A 17,104-nucleotide genomic window follows, 5' to 3' on the forward strand; every position below is an offset into this window, starting at 1 on the left:
CAAGTCAACGAGTAACATCTTACAAAGACACAGTCCTTTTCCCCCGTCAAAGCAGTTTTTCATGGGCATTATTTTCTCCGCTCAGCAACAGCTGGCTTCGCTGTCTCCATTTTCATGACCGGGGGCTTAGATGTGGAGGCCGCTGCGCTGTCTACCAGGGATTTTCACAGATATGACTTCATTCGATCCTCTCCTCCCACCCTGCACGGCCGAAAGGGTGCCTGTCCTCACATTAGTTTGTCAGTCTGCAGTGACATCCCACCAGACAAGCCGGTCTTTGTCCGAGAGGTGAGATAAGCTAGGGGTCGGGGTTAGGGGCATCCGCACGACTTCGGGCCGGTTGCCTGAGCAAGGACCTACCCGCAGAGGCCCACCTGGCAATTTTCAGTTCAGTTGCTCAGTCATGTCCGACTCCTTGAGACCCCATGGACCGCAGCATGCCAGGCTTCCCCGTCCATCACCAACTCCCCGAGTTTACTCAAACTCATGTCCCTGGAGTCGGTTATGCCATCCAACCATCTCATTCTGTCGTCCCCTTCTTCTCCCACCCTCAATCTACTAGTCAGGGGCATTCACCCTCCCGACCCACCCGCAGGGCTTCGCCTTAAGCAAAGCATAGAACCCCGCCGCGTGTTAATCACGTTCCAGAGGCCAGAGCAGAGCACCCTCGGAGCAAGAACGGATCCGACTGTGCTGCGACCACGGGTCTGGGCTCGCGCCCTTCGGAAGCGGAGGATTTGGGGGTTCTTCCCGCCAAGAACCCTCGAGAAGGGCCGCCGAAGGCCCTCTCCTCGCCGCGGCCGAGAGGGGCTTGGGGGAGCGTGTTACAGAGAGTGTCGCCTCGCTCCCGGGCCGCCAGCGACCCACCTGCACCCGTAGCACCACACGGGAACCCCTGACTCCGAAACCGCTTACCCTCCACTACCGGATTTCCGCCGGACCGCGCTTCTCATAGGCCCCGCCCCTTCCGTCGACTTTTCCCTCGAGGCCCCGCCCCTTCCGCCAGCCCCGCCCCCGTTCAACCCACGTGTGAGCCCTGAGACGCTGGCTGGGTTATCGCGCGTTTGCTTCCGCCAGGTCTCCGGGTGCGTGGATCCCGGCGCGCTCCCGCCCTCTTGGCCATGGGGGTCCCCAAGAGGAAGATCTCGGGCGCCCAGGACGGCGCGGCTGCCCCGGCGGGCGCAGCCAAGCGGGCCCGCACCGAAGAGCTCACGGGCGTGCGCTTCAAGGCTCAGCTGAGGGATCCGCAGGGCGCGGGGCCGGGTGAGTGCAGGGGGGAAGAGAGCGCGAGATTGAGAGGCGATCTCCAGGCTTCTTCTGTCTGCGTGGGGCCTCCGTGTGCAGACGCAGCAGCTCCTTTTTGCAGCGAGGGTCAGAGCCCAGTCTCCCGATTTACATTCGGGAAACCGAGACCTGGGTGCCGGGGAGTCCAGGGCCACGATTTGCTTGATTTTGACAGTTTCCCTGCGAGTACATGCTTCCCCTGCCCGGGCAGCATCTGTCAGCAAGCTCTAAAGTTTTTTTTTTTTTTTTTGCAATTGTTAGGAAAGTGGATAAGTGTACTCCTCATTCACCACAGCAAATATTTATGGAGTCCTGACAATGAGTCGGGGGCTTCCCTCATAGCTCCATCGGTAAAGAATCTGCCTGCAATGCAGGAGACGCAGGTTCGATTCCTGGGTCGGGAAGATCCCCTGGAGAAGGGCATGGCAACCCATGCCAGTATTCTCCATGGAGAATACCGTGGACAGAGGGCTGTAGGCCATGGGATCGCAAGAGTCTGTTCAGGGCTGTTCAGTGAGCCGGTTTGCAGTTACTGCCATGGCTCTCAGCTCTTTTTTGCGTAGCTTTGATTCTCCACCACTCACACTGACCCCAGAACATGTAATAAGCTATCACATAAAGCCACCGAAGGGCCTGTCAGTTGACCAAGATTAGTGACTGATACGAAGTAGATTCTATTTTTCACTTTTTGAAAAGTAATCACCCTGCACAACTTCTTGTAATCCATTAGAAAGTATTTAGATTATGAGGACAAAACACAATCGAATTAGGCTAATATGTGGAAACACTGGCATTGTGTCAAAATGAAACAGTGACAGTGTTTCTCTCAAGTGAAAAATTATTAAGTTCATGGCTAGAATATCCTCAGTTTCTAGTTTGTCTTCCACAGATTTTTTTTTTTAAGGTTTGATATCTGCAACTGCTAGCTAGTGCTAGGAAGAGGATATCTGCTTTAGCATACATTTTACTCATTCATTTGTTCATTAGTCTTTGGAGAAGGAAATGGCAACCCACTCCAGTATTCTTGCCTGAAAAATCCCATGGAGAGAGGAGCCTGGTGGGCTACACTCCAAAGGGTCGCAGAGTTGGACATGACTGAGTGACTAAGCACATATAGTTCATTCATTCATTTGTTCATTATTTACAAGGGGGTGTTATTTGCTGGTGTAGAGATCAAATGGTGAGTAAAAATCAGATGGGCCCTCCATTTTTAGATTGAATGTGTAGATGAGAACATACAGTATTTGTCTTTCTCTAACTTGTTTCATTTAATAGCTTCAGGGTTCATGTAGAATGTTGCAAAAGGTAAAGTTTCCTACTTTATTCTTTTTCTCTTTTTAATTTTGGCTGCACTGAGTGGCATGTGGGGTCTTGGGGTTGAACCTGCACCTTGTGAGTGGAAGCTTGGCGTCTTAACCGCTGGACCAGCAGAGAAGTCCCCCGTGTCCTTCTTTTTTAAAGGCTGAATAATAGCCCATTGTGTGTATTTCTTTCCTTTGTTTTTTGTTTTTTTGATGTGGACCAGTTTTAAAAAATTCATTTTGCTTTAGTTATCTATTTGTTCACGCATTTATTATGTATGGCCGCACTGTACAGCATGTGCTAGCCTAGTTCTCCAGCCAAGGATCGAACCCCTGCCCCCGACAGTGGAAGCACAGAGTCTTAGCCAGTAGACCACCAGGGTAGTCCCTGATGTGGATCCTTTTTAAAGTCTTTATTGAATTTGTTACAGTATTGTTTCTGTTTTATGTTTTGTGTTTTTTTCGCCAGGAGGCCTCTGGGATCTTGGCTCCTTGACCAGGGGTTGAGCCCTGCCCCCCTGCATTGGAAGGCGAAGGTTTAACCACTGGAAGTCCCTTTTGTGTGTATTTCTGTGTATAGACATACCACATTCTCTTTATCCATTATGCCCCCTTCGTGTTGATGAGAGGCGGGGATGGAGAGCAGGGTTAGATTGATAAAGACCCAGAGGATGCTCAGGAGCATCAGATGGCAACCCGTCAGGAGGATTCCTGCATCAGGAGGGGTTCTGCTGTCAACCAGTGCCCTTGAAAGATGCTCCCCATGACCTCCTGGTGATGGGGAAAAGGATATGTCCTCTCGATCTCCCCGTCTCCACCCTACTCCTCTGTTCCATCTTGTCACGGGCCACTTCCAGTCACCTGGCTGTTTCCTGCCCCTATCACCATAGCACCTGGGATTGTTCTAAAGAGACCGTCCTTATTAACATCTGAAACTCTCATTTCAGCCCTGGAGGCATTTGTTTCTGCTGCTAAGAAGCTCCCCCGAGAAGATGTGTATGATGTTGTGGAGGGGTACATCAAGATTTCTGTGGAGTGTGCTGAGATTTTCCAGCTCCTGAGTGGGGAGAAGCGCCCTGAAAGTGAAGTATGCTCTTCCTTACCTGGCTGATGGGGAGAAGGAAAAGTTAGTGCTACTGTTGTGTTAGGGCTTCCCTGGTATCTCAGTGGTAAAGAGTTCACCCGCCAAGCAGGAGACCCAAGTTCAATCCCTGGGTCGGGAAGATCCCCTGGAGAAAGAAATGGCAGCCCACTCCAGTATTCTAGCCTGGAAAATCCCATGGACAGAAGAGCCTGGAGGGCTACAGTCCATGGGGTCGCCAGAGTTGGATATGACTGAGTGACTGAATAACAACAACTTTTATGTTAACCTTGATGAAGAGAAATGTGATATAAATCTCCAAGATTTTACCAGCTTTCTACTGAAAATGATGCTCTGTGCCTGGGCTGTAGAGATATATCCATTTTTGCATTGTAACCTTTGAAAGCCTTTAGAGGAAAGTGCTAACTTGTTACTGGTAAATGATAGCAGAAGGAAGGATCATATATTCTTGTCTAAATGCACTTGGTTTCTGCATGGTTTGCTTTAACGGAAGGGAAATAGGTAAAGACTGTGTGTCCCAGGTTCAGATGTATATTGAGTTGTCAGTTGTTTTCTGCTTCTAAAGAGGTTCAGAATTTGAGGTGTTTATGAACCTGTTGAAGTCTCAGGATAATTGCTGTAAGGCTGTAGACATGAATATCCCCAAAGCAGTGAGGCGGAATCATTACTAGAAATTTCTCTTTTAATTTCATTTGGTTTACTTGTAAGCAAGCTGTTCTCTGTTTAGCTAGACTCCTGGAGCAAGGCTAATTCCAGAGCTCAGGGCCTGGCAGATCCCTGTGTCTGATTCGGGATCTGTTAAACCTGCAGGTGACTGTGGCTAAGACAAGTGTTTGTAGAGGAGGAAAAGAAAGGAGGTGATTTATAAGTACTTCGATTGTGTCTTTGCAGATGCTTTTAGTATTTCAAGTTTTCGAGGCCATATTATTGCGGACAGCCAGTGACCTTTCCCATTTTCACGTGGTGGGGACCAACATCGTGAAGAAGCTAATGAATAACCACATGAAGCTCATCTGTGAGTCCCTGTATGCCTCGGGTTACAGGTAAGTTGGCCGCCTGTACGTGGCAGGACTAGCCTTGGACTTGGTCGGCGTTCAGCTCTCCACGAGGGCACTTGACCTTTCCTCTGCTCGCCCGCAGAGCTGAGCTGCTTCCGAGGCTGTGGCAGTGCCCCCCTCCTCCTGTTGACTGTCCCCTCGCTGTCACCGACTCCTCTGTTGCTGTGTGTCCCTCTGCTCCCACCCTGCCACTCCCCCCACCCACCCCAGTGGTCTGGGGAACACCCCAGACCTCCTTAACGCTGCCTGTCCTTTTAACCCCGACGGCTCGTCTCCTAGGTCCTCGCAGACTCCGTCCCTCTCCACTTCACGGCCTTGCAGAGGTGGTGCACCTCAGGGAGGCCCTCTCTGACCATCCCATCCACAGCTGAACATGTGCCATAATATCCATAGCCATCTCCTGACCCACTGTCTCCCTCCGCTGGGATGCAGGGTGCACGAGGGTGGGGCCTTGACCATCTTGTAAATTGCTGTTTTCCCAGCACTTAAATAGGACGTGGTAGGTGCTTGGTCACCGTGGATTCTGGGTAACCTACCGCAGTGGGGAACGGCCTCCAGGCACTTGCATCTAGAGATGTCCCCTGTGCAAAAGTCTTCTCCTGACCAGCACTGGGTTGGGGGTGGGGGTCCAGCTCCGTGGTGATTTACTGGAGAGAGACATTGCCATCTTCTGTCTTCATCTTGTGTTCTTGGATTATCCTCAGACTCAGTTGTTTAGCTTTCTTTGAAGATTTTGTTAGGATATTTTTTTTTTCTTAAAGAAAGGGCATGTGTTTCCTTCCTCCTGTTTTCTGGTGTGGGGCCAGCAGACTGCACAGACAGGTTGCAGCTGGCTCGAGGCGAGGGGCCTTTGTGGTCCTGCCGTCCCGACACCAGGCCCCACTTGTCCTGAACAGGATGGCTCGAGTCTGCCTGAACCTGATGGCTGCCATGGTGACCCAGGGTCCCGAGGCCGCCAGGGACGTCTGCAGCCATTTCGATTTGAATAAGAAGACCTTGTACGCCCTGGTGACCAAGAGGGATCCAAAGGTGAGGAGTGTCTCATGTGCTTCCCCCCCTGCCCTGAGTGTTTCCTTTCCTTCCAGGGGGCTGCGGTGGTTCCTGGGTCCTCCTCTCTCTGGCCTTGGTCCTCACGTAGATGGAATGGGAGGCCTCTGCATGGAAAGGTGTGCGCCTCGGCAGCCACTTTGAGCCTGTGAGGAAGGGCTGCCTCACCCCGGCTGGTGGTAGGGGCCTGGTCGCCTGGTGGGGCCTGAGTGACAGGGACGTCTGAGGCCAGCTCCTCCGGGGCTCAGCATGGTGGGGTCTTTCTGGCCCCTGAGGATGGTGCAGCTGGAGGGCGTCTTCCAGAGCAGTGGCAGCGGTCTCCACGGGCCTCGTGGGGTGGTCCTCGTGGTGGGCTGGTCCTCCCATGCTTGTTCCGTCCACTGTATGGAAAAACCCTTGAGAGGCCACGCCAGTGAGGTCATCGGAAACGGCATTTATGACTTTTTAAAAAAAAATAATTATTATTTATTTATTTTGTGACTGTGCTGGGTCTTCGTCGCTCTGCGCGCTTTGCTCTAGTTGTGGCATGCAGGGGCTGCTCTCCAGCTGCGGTGTGCGGGCTTCCCCCGCTGTGGCTTCTCCTCCTGCGGAGCCTGGATTTCAGTAGCTGCGGCTCTCTGGTTGCGGCTCCCAGCCTCTAGAGCACAGGTTCCGTAGTTTGTGGCACAGGCTCAGTTGCTCTGTGGCATGTGGGAATCTTCCTGGATCGAGGGCTGAACCCATGTCTCCTGCATTTGGCAGACAGATTCTTTACCACGGATCCACCAGGGAAGTCTGGCATTTGTGGCCTTTTAATATGTTCCTTGTGCTTCCCAGTTAGAAGTCTTACCAGTGAGTAGGGGCTGATTGTGCCAAAGAGAATCGAAGTGTGAATGGTTGGTTTTTAGGAGAGTTGTCTAAAGAAGAACAGTTTTCTAGGAGCTCCAGAAGTTTCCCTTGGGTTTGAAAGGAACTTGAGGGAAAAGCACGAGTTTCAGAACAATGAGCCGGAGCACGGGCACCCTTCCAACCCCTGTGCCAGCTATGGGCAGTCAAGGCGCCCCTTCCCCTTTGCAGGGTCTGCCCTCCCTGCTGAGCTTCCCAGGTGGCGCTAGTGGTAAAGAACCCTGCCTGCCAATGCAGGAGATGTGAGAGACGTGGGTTTGATCCCTGGGTCAGGAAGATCCCCCAGAGAAGGGCATGGCAGCCCACCCCAGTGTTCTTGCCTGGAGAATCCCCATGGACAGAGGAGCCTGGCGGGCTACAGTCCATGGGGTCTCAAAGAGTCGGACATGACTGGAGCGACTTAATACACACACACACACACACACACACACACACACCCCCTCACTGCTGACTCTGTCCCCCACTGCCCCCTACCTTGGCATCGGCACCAGGTGACGGAGGCCCACGTCTGGCTGCCCGGGTGGAGGAAAACGGGACTTACTGTAGAAATGAAAGTGTTTTGCTTTGCTTAATCATCTGTATCAAGTATCTCACATGCTCTGTGCGTGCTGTGCTAAATCACTTCCGTCCTGTCCAACTCTTTTGAGACCCCATGGACTATAGCCTGCCAGGCTCCTCTGTCCATGGGATTCTCCAGGTAAGAATACTAGAGTGGGCTGCCTTGCCCTCCTCCAGGGGATCTTCCCGACCCAGGGATCGAACCCACATCTCTCATGTCTCCTACATTTGCAGGAAGGGTTCTTTACCACTAAGTGCCACCTAGGAAGCCTGGTCCCCCCTGGATTGGGAGTGTGGAGTCTTAGCCACTGGACCACCAGGGAAGTCCGAAATACTTTGTATATTTTAGGAAATAGTTTCTAGACAGTAAAAAAAAAAATTTTTTTTCATATGGGAAATATCAGGGACATTCAAAAATAGGCATCGGCACAGTGACTTCCTATGTCCCTCACATCCAACTTCAGACGCTGTCATCCTTCCCTACCTTTGGGTTTTGGGGCAGACAGTCAATTACAGCGTGTGTGTGTGTGTGTGTGTGTGTGTGTGTGTGTGTATACACTAAGTCGCTTCAATCAAAGAGTCATGTCCGACTCTTTGCAGCCCTGTTGACCATAACCTGCCAGGTTCCACTGTCCGTGAGATTCGGTTGCCATGTCCTCCTCCCGGGGATTTTCTCGACCCAGGGATCGAACCAGCTCTCTTGCTTCTCCTGCATTGGCAAGTGGGTTCTTTACCACCAGCGCCACCTGGGAAGCCCCTGTTACAGCACATTGCACATATATTTCGACCATAAATATTTCAGTATCTCTAACAGAAAGCAACGTTTTAGAAAAAACTATGGTGCCATCATCGTACTTAACACTGTTAATAATTTCTCACCATCATCTAATGCCCAGTTCAGTCTCGGCTTTTCCCCCGCTGTCTCAGAAACATCTGTACCCTCTGTCGTTCAAATCGGGACCCACACAGGGGCTACACGGGATATTTTGTTGGTACTTCTCTTAAATCTCTCCAGATCTTTGTTTTGCTTTTCTCCCACTTTTTTTTTTTTAATGCCATTTACTTATTGAAGAAGCTAAGGGAGATTTTTTTTTTTCAGTGTTTTTAACATTTTGGAGGGAGTTATTCAAGACTCGTGAAGAAAAAGGATTATGAATATTTTTTCTCATCCAAAGAAAGCATTGTTAAAAGTCCTGTGCCAAAGAGCATTTTTACCAAATATGTTTTGATCTATTTCAGACAGTGTTTTGCAGAACATACCGTCGAGTTCAGGATGTTTTCTCCCTGGGATAACAGCCCCGTGAAGTCAGAGTGTAGGAATGAGGGGCAGGCGTGTGTGGCCTTCTTGCCTTTGATGGAGTTTGCTGGAGACGCGGGGCGCCGGCTGGGGGCTGCGAGGGGCTGTGGTCAGGGGGACGAGGCCTGGCGGCGGCTGCTGGAAAACAGCCAAGGCTGTGTCTCGGGGGTCTTGTTCTCCACCATGTCAGGAATCTGAACTTTGGGGTTCTCTGGGACATAAAAGATGGATGCTAGCGGGTGAGAACTAACTTCCGTTTCAGTTCAAAATCCATTGCTGGCAGCACCCGTGAGAGGGCCTCTGCTGTGTTCACACGGGATAGAAAGACCTAGAATGGCAGGTCAGGACCAGCACTCCAGAGCCCTGATTCCCAGGATTTCAGTGGACAGAGAACCCCAAACTTCTGGAACCTTTCCAACTCAGCGGGGAAGGATGAAACCTAATTTCATTTTACCAGGCAAGTTCTAGCGTTTTGCCAGGATTCTTTTGAAATTTAAGGCGTGTGTAGACCAGTATAAGTGAACTTTGCTTGAATCAGGTGGCACGTTGGTTTGAACAGTGAGGCGTCCAGATGGCTGAGCAGCAGTGGTTACTTGAAGCAGTTACTGAGGACAGGGACAGTATCCGAGTCGCCTCTGCGTCCTCTCAGCCTGAGGTGGTGACACCTGAGTGTCACTGGTGTGGTGCAAACATAGAGCTGATGACCAAAGGCCCCGGAGCACTGCTGACACTGACGGAGTCAGAGGGTAGCTGATTTTCAGGACTTGAAGGGGTCGTTGTACCCAAACCGCATACCCAAACCACAGGTTGTTCCCCAGAACAAGAGGGTAGTTTGAGGCTCTTAGTGGAATAAAGCAGCCCGGGTCTCGTAAGGTCTTGCTGAAGTGTGTGCTGTGCTGTGGATGGAGATAAACTCAGTAAATGCGAGGACCTTGCAAGGCCTCCACTTGGATGTTACAGAGCAGGGTTGAATGCACATTCTTTTCTCCAGAAAAAACAGCCAATAAAACAAGACAGTTAATTCTGTACTCACAGAGGCCTAAACGGTGCCATGTGTGGTCCTTGCAGCTTGAGGAGCTTCAGGGGAGCCCTGAAGGAGGAGCTTCTCTGTAGGCAGACGTGAGGTCAAGCAGGAGGCAGTGTGTGTGTGCAAGTATTTCTTATCACTCAGTAGTTGTGTAACCTCAAGTGAGGGGCTTCCCTGGCGGCTCAGCTGGTGAAGAGTCCGCCTACAATGCAGGAGACCTGGGTTCGATCCCTGGGTCAGGAAGATCCCTGGAGAAGGGAATGGCAACCCACTCCAGTGTTCTTCCTGGACAATCCCATGGACAGAGGAGCCTGGCGGGCCACAGTTCATGGGGTCTCAGAGAGTCAGACGCGGCTAAGTGACACACACATAAGCTTAAGTGAGGATTTTAAAACCTCAGCTTCCCATCTGTAAGACAGGTGTGGTGGGTATCGTACCTCAGATTCTTACTGTAACTGAGATAACGAATGTGCTTCTGGTAGGGTGTCTGCAGTCGTGAGTGCCCAGTAAACATTACTGATACCATGCTCATCACCATCATCATCACCACATCTTCGTCCACATCCTCATCCTTATCAACATCACCCTCTCCCCCCTCACCCTCTTCACCCCCCTCACCCCCCTCACCCCCCTCTCCCCCCTCTCCCCCTTCACCCCCCTCACCCCCCTTACCCTACTCACCCCCCTCACCCCCTCACCCTACTCACCCCCCTCACCCTACTCATCCTCCTCACCCTTGTCACCCCCCTCACCCCCCTCACCCCCCTCTCCCCCCTCACCCCCCTCACCCCCCTCTCTCCCCTCACCCCCCTCACCCCCTCACCCCCCTCACCTCCCTCACCCCCTCACCCTACTCATCCTCCTCACCCTTGTCACCCCCCTCACCCCCCTCACCCCCCTCTCCCCCCTCACCCCCCTCACCCCCTTCACCCCCCTCACCCCCCTCCACCCCCTTCACCCCCCGCACCCCCCTCACCCCCCTCACCCTGCTCATCCTCCTCACCCTTGTCACCCCCCTCACCCCCCTCACCCCCTCACCCCCCTCACCTCCCTCACCCCCTCACCCTACTCATCCTCCTCACCCTTGTCACCCCCCTCACCCCCCTCACCCCCCTCTCCCCCCTCACCCCCCTCACCCCCTTCACCCCCCTCACCCCCCTCACCCCCCTCACCCCCCTCACCCTGCTCATCCTCCTCACCCTTGTCACCCCCCTCACCCCCCTCACCCCCTCACCCCCCTCACCTCCCTCACCCCCTCACCCTACTCATCCTCCTCACCCTTGTCACCCCCCTCACCCCCCTCACCCCCCTCTCCCCCCTCACCCCCCTCACCCCCTTCACCCCCCTCACCCCCTTCACCCCCCTCACCCCCCTCACCCCCCTCACCCCCCTCACCCCCCTCACCCTGCTCATCCTCCTCACCCTTGTCACCCCCCTCACCCCCCTCACCCCCCTCACCCCCCTCACCCTGCTCATCCTCCTCACCCTTGTCACCCCCCTCACCCCCCTCACCCCCTCACCCCCCTCACCTCCCTCACCCCCTCACCCTACTCATCCTCCTCACCCTTGTCACCCCCCTCACCCCCCTCACCCCCCTCTCCCCCCTCACCCCCCTCACCCCCTTCACCCCCCTCACCCCCTTCACCCCCCTCACCCCCCTCCACCCCCTTCACCCCCCTCACCCCCCTCACCCCCCTCACCCTGCTCATCCTCCTCACCCTTGTCACCCCCCTCACCCCCCTCACCCCCCTCTCCCCCCTCACCCCCCTCACCCCCTTCACCCCCCTCACCCCCTTCACCCCCCTCACCCCCCTCACCCCCCTCACACCCCTCACCTCCCTCACCCCCTCACCCTACTCATCCTCCTCACCCTTGTCACCACTCTCACCACCCTCACCCTCCTCACCCCCCTCTCCCCCACCCCCCTCAGCCTCCTCACCCTCCTCACCCTCCTTACCCTCCTCACCATCACCACTGCCACCGCTAAGTGAATGGGACTCCCTGGACAGTGGAGACTCCTCAGTCTCTTCAGGCCTTGAAGGCGGTGGTTCTCCATGATGTTAACTGGCTTCTTGTCTTCCGGTTAAAGTTACTTTGGAGTAACTGAACTAGGGAGATGCTGTCGGGTAAGCGGTGGAGGCTCTGAGCCCGTGTGCTCGTGCGGGTCCAGCTGACACGTGCCCTGGTTCTTTGGGTGTAAACAGGAATGTGAGACACAGCTTTGCCTTAAGGCCACTGGGAGGGGAGACTGGTGAGGTGGCCCTCGCGGCCTCTCCTGAGGGGCTGGCCGTCGGTCATGGCCTTTGCGCCCTCGTTAAGGATGCCGTGCTGGGTCCAGCTGCCGCCCCGCGGGACAGTGCAGACTGCAGTCCTGGGAAGGCCATGCTGCGTGTGTAATGTGGCTGCATCTGTGTGTCTGCTGTGAATATCTAATATCTAATAAAAGCCAGACATCACCTCATGGGTGTCTCATCAAAAGCAACACCAGCCTTTCCATCATCTCTGGATTTTCGAAAACAGACCTATTATCTCATGACTTGAGAGCGGATGGTATGTAGACAGGCCGAGCATCTTCTGCTGTATATCCTCAAAGTGGTCCCTGAACTAAAAACGTGTGTGTCTTACAGGCAGGGAAGGGGAGACCTATGCTTTGGTATTTAGAGAGGGCTTGAAAGAAGAATAGCAGCTTGAGAGGGAAAGAGCAAAAGAAAAACCCTTGGTTTCCATAAAGAGATGACCAGTGGTTCTAGACGTCGACGCTCAGACAGTACCTGAGGACCCTGTGATACAGGGATGAGCGGGATGTCGGGGGCAGCCTCATGTTCCTGCTTCCTCAGGGGTGTGTGTGCGTGTGTATGCGTGTGAACACACGTGTGACATGCATTTCCTTCCCCCCCAGGGAGTACCTGACGTCCGGCTGGCCTACATTCAGTTCGCCCTTTCCTTTCTGATTGCCGGCGATGACAGCACAGTCACACAAGTGCTGGAGTTGAAAGGTAGGAGGGCCTCACTGTCTTGGGGCCCCGCCTCCCCATGATTGTTCTGAGCATTTAGCCGGTTAACAAAGGTCAGCCGCCTCTGTGGCTGCCTTGCACACGGGAGTGAGGGGTGTGTGCGGCGAGACTTTGGTCACCGTGGCTTGAAAGCCACTGGTCAGTGCAGACAGAGGGGTCCCTGTTGCACTAGCTCGATGCTGAGTGAACCTAACAGAGGAGAAACGCAAACTTCAGTTCAGTCACTCAGTCGTGGCCGACTCTTTGCGACCCCATGGACTGCAGCACGCGAACAAAGGAGGCTTTATAGCTCCAGAAAGGATGCAGATTCATAGCCCTGGTTACCTAGCTTCTCTTAGTAGTTGTGGTTTTTTTTTGAAAAAGAAACGCCTGGTGTGAGCAGGATATCAGTCATCGAGCTACAGAATTCCAGCTGGTGCTGGTCTCCCTAGAGCGAGGCCTGCCATGGTTTCATCCTTTAGGGCCACCAGCTTTTTTCTCAAGGCTGTGGATGGCAGTGCAGAGGGGGTCATTGTCTAGTGAGACCCCTGGGGTCGAGCCCTGTCTGCGGGTGAGGAGCGGCTGCCGTCTCAGCTGGGGTCCTGAGACTTGTGGGAGGAGACGAGCATGGAGCCTGCAACCATTTCGCCACCTCCCCCAGCATAGGAGACCTGAGTCCCCTCCAGGGCAGGCTGCCAACACCACTCACGAGCAGGTGCGGGTGCGGGTCCCTGGAGGTGGTCAGCCCGGGGCCAGGTGGCCGCCCCGACTGCAGCCCCGTGGAGGGTACTGCTTCCCGTGGTGTCGTGCCCAGGTCCCGCTTGTTGCTGGCCCGTGTGGGACGCCCTCTGCCTCCAGGACCCGGCGTTTCTTCAGAATCTTCCCCTGCCTCTTCTTGGTGCCTGGCTTTTATTAAGCGGAGGACACTGATTTTGGTGTCCTCCGTCTATACTGCTAAAGGGGCAAGGATGCACTTCTGTTAAAGTTTCAGCAGGGCAGCTGGGCTGGGCCAGCCTTTCCACGTCCAGCCGTTTATCCTAAGGGAATAATTAAGTTGAGTAGAGGTTAACAGTCAACTGGGAAGCCAGACATTACCCAGTGTAAACTTCTGGGCAGTGGAGCTATGGTTGATTTTAAGTTTCTATCTGGCATTTTCTGATTTTTTTTTTTTAAGAATAATGAATTTCTCTTTGAAGAAATGATATGTGCTCGTGAAGAATGTACAGAGCAAGAGAAACTAATTCGTTTGTTGGTTTTTACCAGTGTCACCAGTATGTTACTAATGACAGAGGATCAAGCTGTGGAAGGTTGAGTTCTTGGGGAGAGAAAGCAAGTAAATCAGTCCAATTCTATGGCCAGTCAATAAAGTGACGACTGTCATTTCAGAGACATCTCTGAACTGGTCTAAGCGAAGAGTGAAACTTTGGAAAACGAATCATACCATACATGCTCTTTCAAACTGTTAGTGTTAACTTTACTGAAGTTAATGTGAAAAAAGAAAGGTCAAATAGAATCAAAGAACTGTTGAACTTTAATGGTTCACTCATTGTTTTGCCTTTAGATATTTATTTCCTATGTCACAAAAATAGTTTTTCCTGCTGTGAACTTGTGTAATTAAAAAAGACAACCTGAAGAAAAGAAGAAAAGGCAAGTCAGTGATATTGTTTGCCGTACCATTTTAAGAACAATTTTAAGAAGTAATGCTGTCTTATCTGTTCCCATTCAAAGTATTTTTGAATCTAATGCTTTGAAACTTTTTACTTCCAGAATTTATTCCTTGCATTTTTAGCTCAGGCATCAAGGAAGATAGGATCTCCACCATCAACATTTTGTTGTCCACACTGAAAACAAAGGTACGTGTTTGGTGATCAGTATTCCTGTCGTGTGTTTGCTGGTGTTTTTTTGACAGGGCTTCAGAGCTGTGACATCATAGGTTAGGCGGGTTGTTGTGTGGGTTGGATGGGAAACTTTCTTAAGCAAGAACTTGGTGGTCGTGAGCAATCCTGAAGGTTACAGCTGCCATTTCTTACAAGAGGAGAAAAACAGCCACCCGCTTCCCCCACCCCTGACCCCACTCCACAGGAAAGCACTGGGGTAACTGCAAGCTGTAAATGACAACCCTTCTTCCCACCTAGCATGCTGTGTTGTGTCACATAATAACACAAAATGTTATTTTGTGTCATCTTCCATATTCTGCCTTGTATAAGCATCTTGCAGAAATCTGAAAACTTGCTGAAAGGATCGCTGTCTTTGACATAGAAGCCCCTTCTGTGATCCATGAGAAAAACTCTGTGACCCTCCCAAAATAAAAAAAAAAGTTGTCCAAAGGCTATGAGCTGGCAGCCCACGTGGAAAGGGCTCATGAGCACATAGCGTTTAGTGCTTCTCAACTTGGGCACAGTTCTGTCCCCCCCGGGCCATCTGGCAAGTTTCGATTGTCACAACTGGAGAAATGTGACTGCATCTGGGGACAGAGACCAAGGTCGAGCAGCCGCTGTAGGCTGCTCGCGTCCTGGTGTAGCCTCTCACAGCTGCAGTTTGTCCCCAAATGTCAGTAGTACTGAGGTTGAAAAATGTCCTGGGTTCAAAGCAGAGCAAGTCATGAGATTACAGGTTTTTTCACCTACCAAGTTGGCCTTGACTTTAAAGACCTGACATTCAGCGCTAGCAAAGAATCAGGTGCTTCCCTGGAGGAAGTGTTACAGCCCCTCTGGAAGATAGCAGGTCTGGCAGTGTGTGTGTCAGAGGTCTTGAAAATGTGTTGGGGTTTGGGGAGTCGCCTCAGGATCACCTGGGGAGTGGATTTGAAATAACTCAAAAGCCCTCAGAGATCCGGGCTGGGGGGTAGGTTGAGTGGAGCTGAGAGCTTGTGCACCATTCCAAGTGCATAGGCAGGGATGCAGTGCAGGCTCTGGGCAAGGATGCTGCTCATGGAAACGGCCTGATTGTACCCACCTGGGGAATGGGTACATGAGTTACGGTCACTCCTAGGATAGAATGATGATCAGCCCTCCAAAACGATGTTCTACAGGAATTTTTAATGATGTGGAGACAGTTCATGCTATATAAAGAAAGCAGGTACAAAGCAATATATAATCTCAAAGAAGTTAAAAAAAAACAAACCCAAACCCCAATAAAACCCCGATACACTTAATATATACACATGTATATATTTTGTGTGTGTTCTGGGGAGGGGCAGAGGCTGAAAAGAAATATACTGAAATGTAAGCTGTTGGTGTCCTAGGAAGGTGACAATATTGACGAATTTTGGTTTCCTCTTTACATTTTTTCTTTTTCTAAGTTCTGCCACAAGTCTATATTATTTTTATAATGATGAAATCCAACATGTTTTAAAAATCAACTTCCTTGAAAGCCATTTGTTCTATTGTTTTCAGGTAGTTCACAATAAAAATATCACAAAAACCCAGAAGGTGCATTTCTTCACTGCACAAGTGCTGAACCACATAGCATCTCTCTACAACTGGAAGGGAATTGTTGACGTGAGCCTGGACAGCGTCGAGGTACAATCTCTGGGATTCACTTGTCATCACTGTTAGCATGTGATACCCAGAGCTGGGAGACTGAAGCATCCATACATGTTATCTTAATGGCTCAAGTGGTATAGAATCTGCCTGCAATCCAGGAGACGTGGGTTCGATCCCTGGGTTGGGACGATCTGGAGGAGGAAATGGCCGTCCAGTCCAGTATACTTGCCTGGGAAATCCCATGGACAGAGGAGTCTGACGGGCTACAGTCCCTGGGATCACAAAGAATCCGACACGACTGAGCATGCATGCACACATGAAAACATGATCTATGCATACACCTGCCTTAAAAAATAAGTCCCCCCATTTGATCTGTTTCTTTTGGCCTGTGGTTATATTAATCTACCTAGATACAATATGACTCTTTTAATTAGAGTAAAATTTTCTCTAATCTCCGAGGTATCATGTTAAACTTGTTTTGTCTTTTTCTTTGATGAGCAAACCATTATTCCTTTTAGCTGCAGGGCATCTTCATTTTCCTTGCAGTGTTCTCGTGGTAGACTTAGAGGGTGGATTCCCACTCTCTCCCTCCTTGCTTACCTCTCCTCTCCCATCTGTTCTTTTCGCATGTTTCCCGTCGTCAGAGTTTCAAGGCCTGTTGCTTCTATTTAGGGTCCTGGAATCTAGGGCGCATCGCCTTCCTCACCTGCTGACGAGTATGGTTCGCTCTGTGTGTGTGCTCAGTCGCTCGGTCGTCTCCGCCTCTTTGCGGCCTCGTGGACTGTCGCCGGCCAGGTTCCTCTGTCCATGGGGATTCTCCAGGGAAGAATACTGGAGTGGGTTGCTGTTTCCTACTCCAGGGGCTCTTCCTGACCTAGGAATCAAACCCCCATCTCTTGCCTCTCCTGCTTTGGCAGGTGGGGGTCTTAACCACTAGCGCCACCTGGGAAGCAACAAGTGCTAAGTAAGAAGAGTCACTGTCATGAGGACCTGAGGCCAGCATACCTTTGAATTTTCCTTCTTTTGATTTTTCTCAGGGCATTTCTGAACATGGACTTGGCCAGAGT

General features: G+C 51.8%; 1 protein-coding gene across 1 annotated transcript in view; it reads left to right on the forward strand.

Annotated features, from left to right (window-relative positions):
* The first annotated feature begins 1,048 nt into the window (after window positions 1–1,048).
* The window catches only part of URB1 (URB1 ribosome biogenesis homolog), a 74,405-nt gene continuing 58,349 nt past the window's right edge, over window positions 1,049–17,104 (forward strand). The window contains exons 1-7 of the mRNA XM_061134408.1: window positions 1,049–1,263; window positions 3,533–3,672; window positions 4,579–4,730; window positions 5,642–5,774; window positions 12,459–12,555; window positions 14,320–14,405; window positions 15,948–16,073. Of these exons, the coding sequence (XP_060990391.1) occupies window positions 1,122–1,263; window positions 3,533–3,672; window positions 4,579–4,730; window positions 5,642–5,774; window positions 12,459–12,555; window positions 14,320–14,405; window positions 15,948–16,073 (876 nt within the window). The 5' untranslated portion in view covers window positions 1,049–1,121. The remainder of the gene's footprint in view (window positions 1,264–3,532; window positions 3,673–4,578; window positions 4,731–5,641; window positions 5,775–12,458; window positions 12,556–14,319; window positions 14,406–15,947; window positions 16,074–17,104) is intronic.

The sequence above is a fragment of the Dama dama genome, chromosome 31, assembly GCF_033118175.1.
Source record: "Dama dama isolate Ldn47 chromosome 31, ASM3311817v1, whole genome shotgun sequence".
NCBI classification, from domain to species: Eukaryota; Metazoa; Chordata; class Mammalia; order Artiodactyla; family Cervidae; genus Dama; species Dama dama.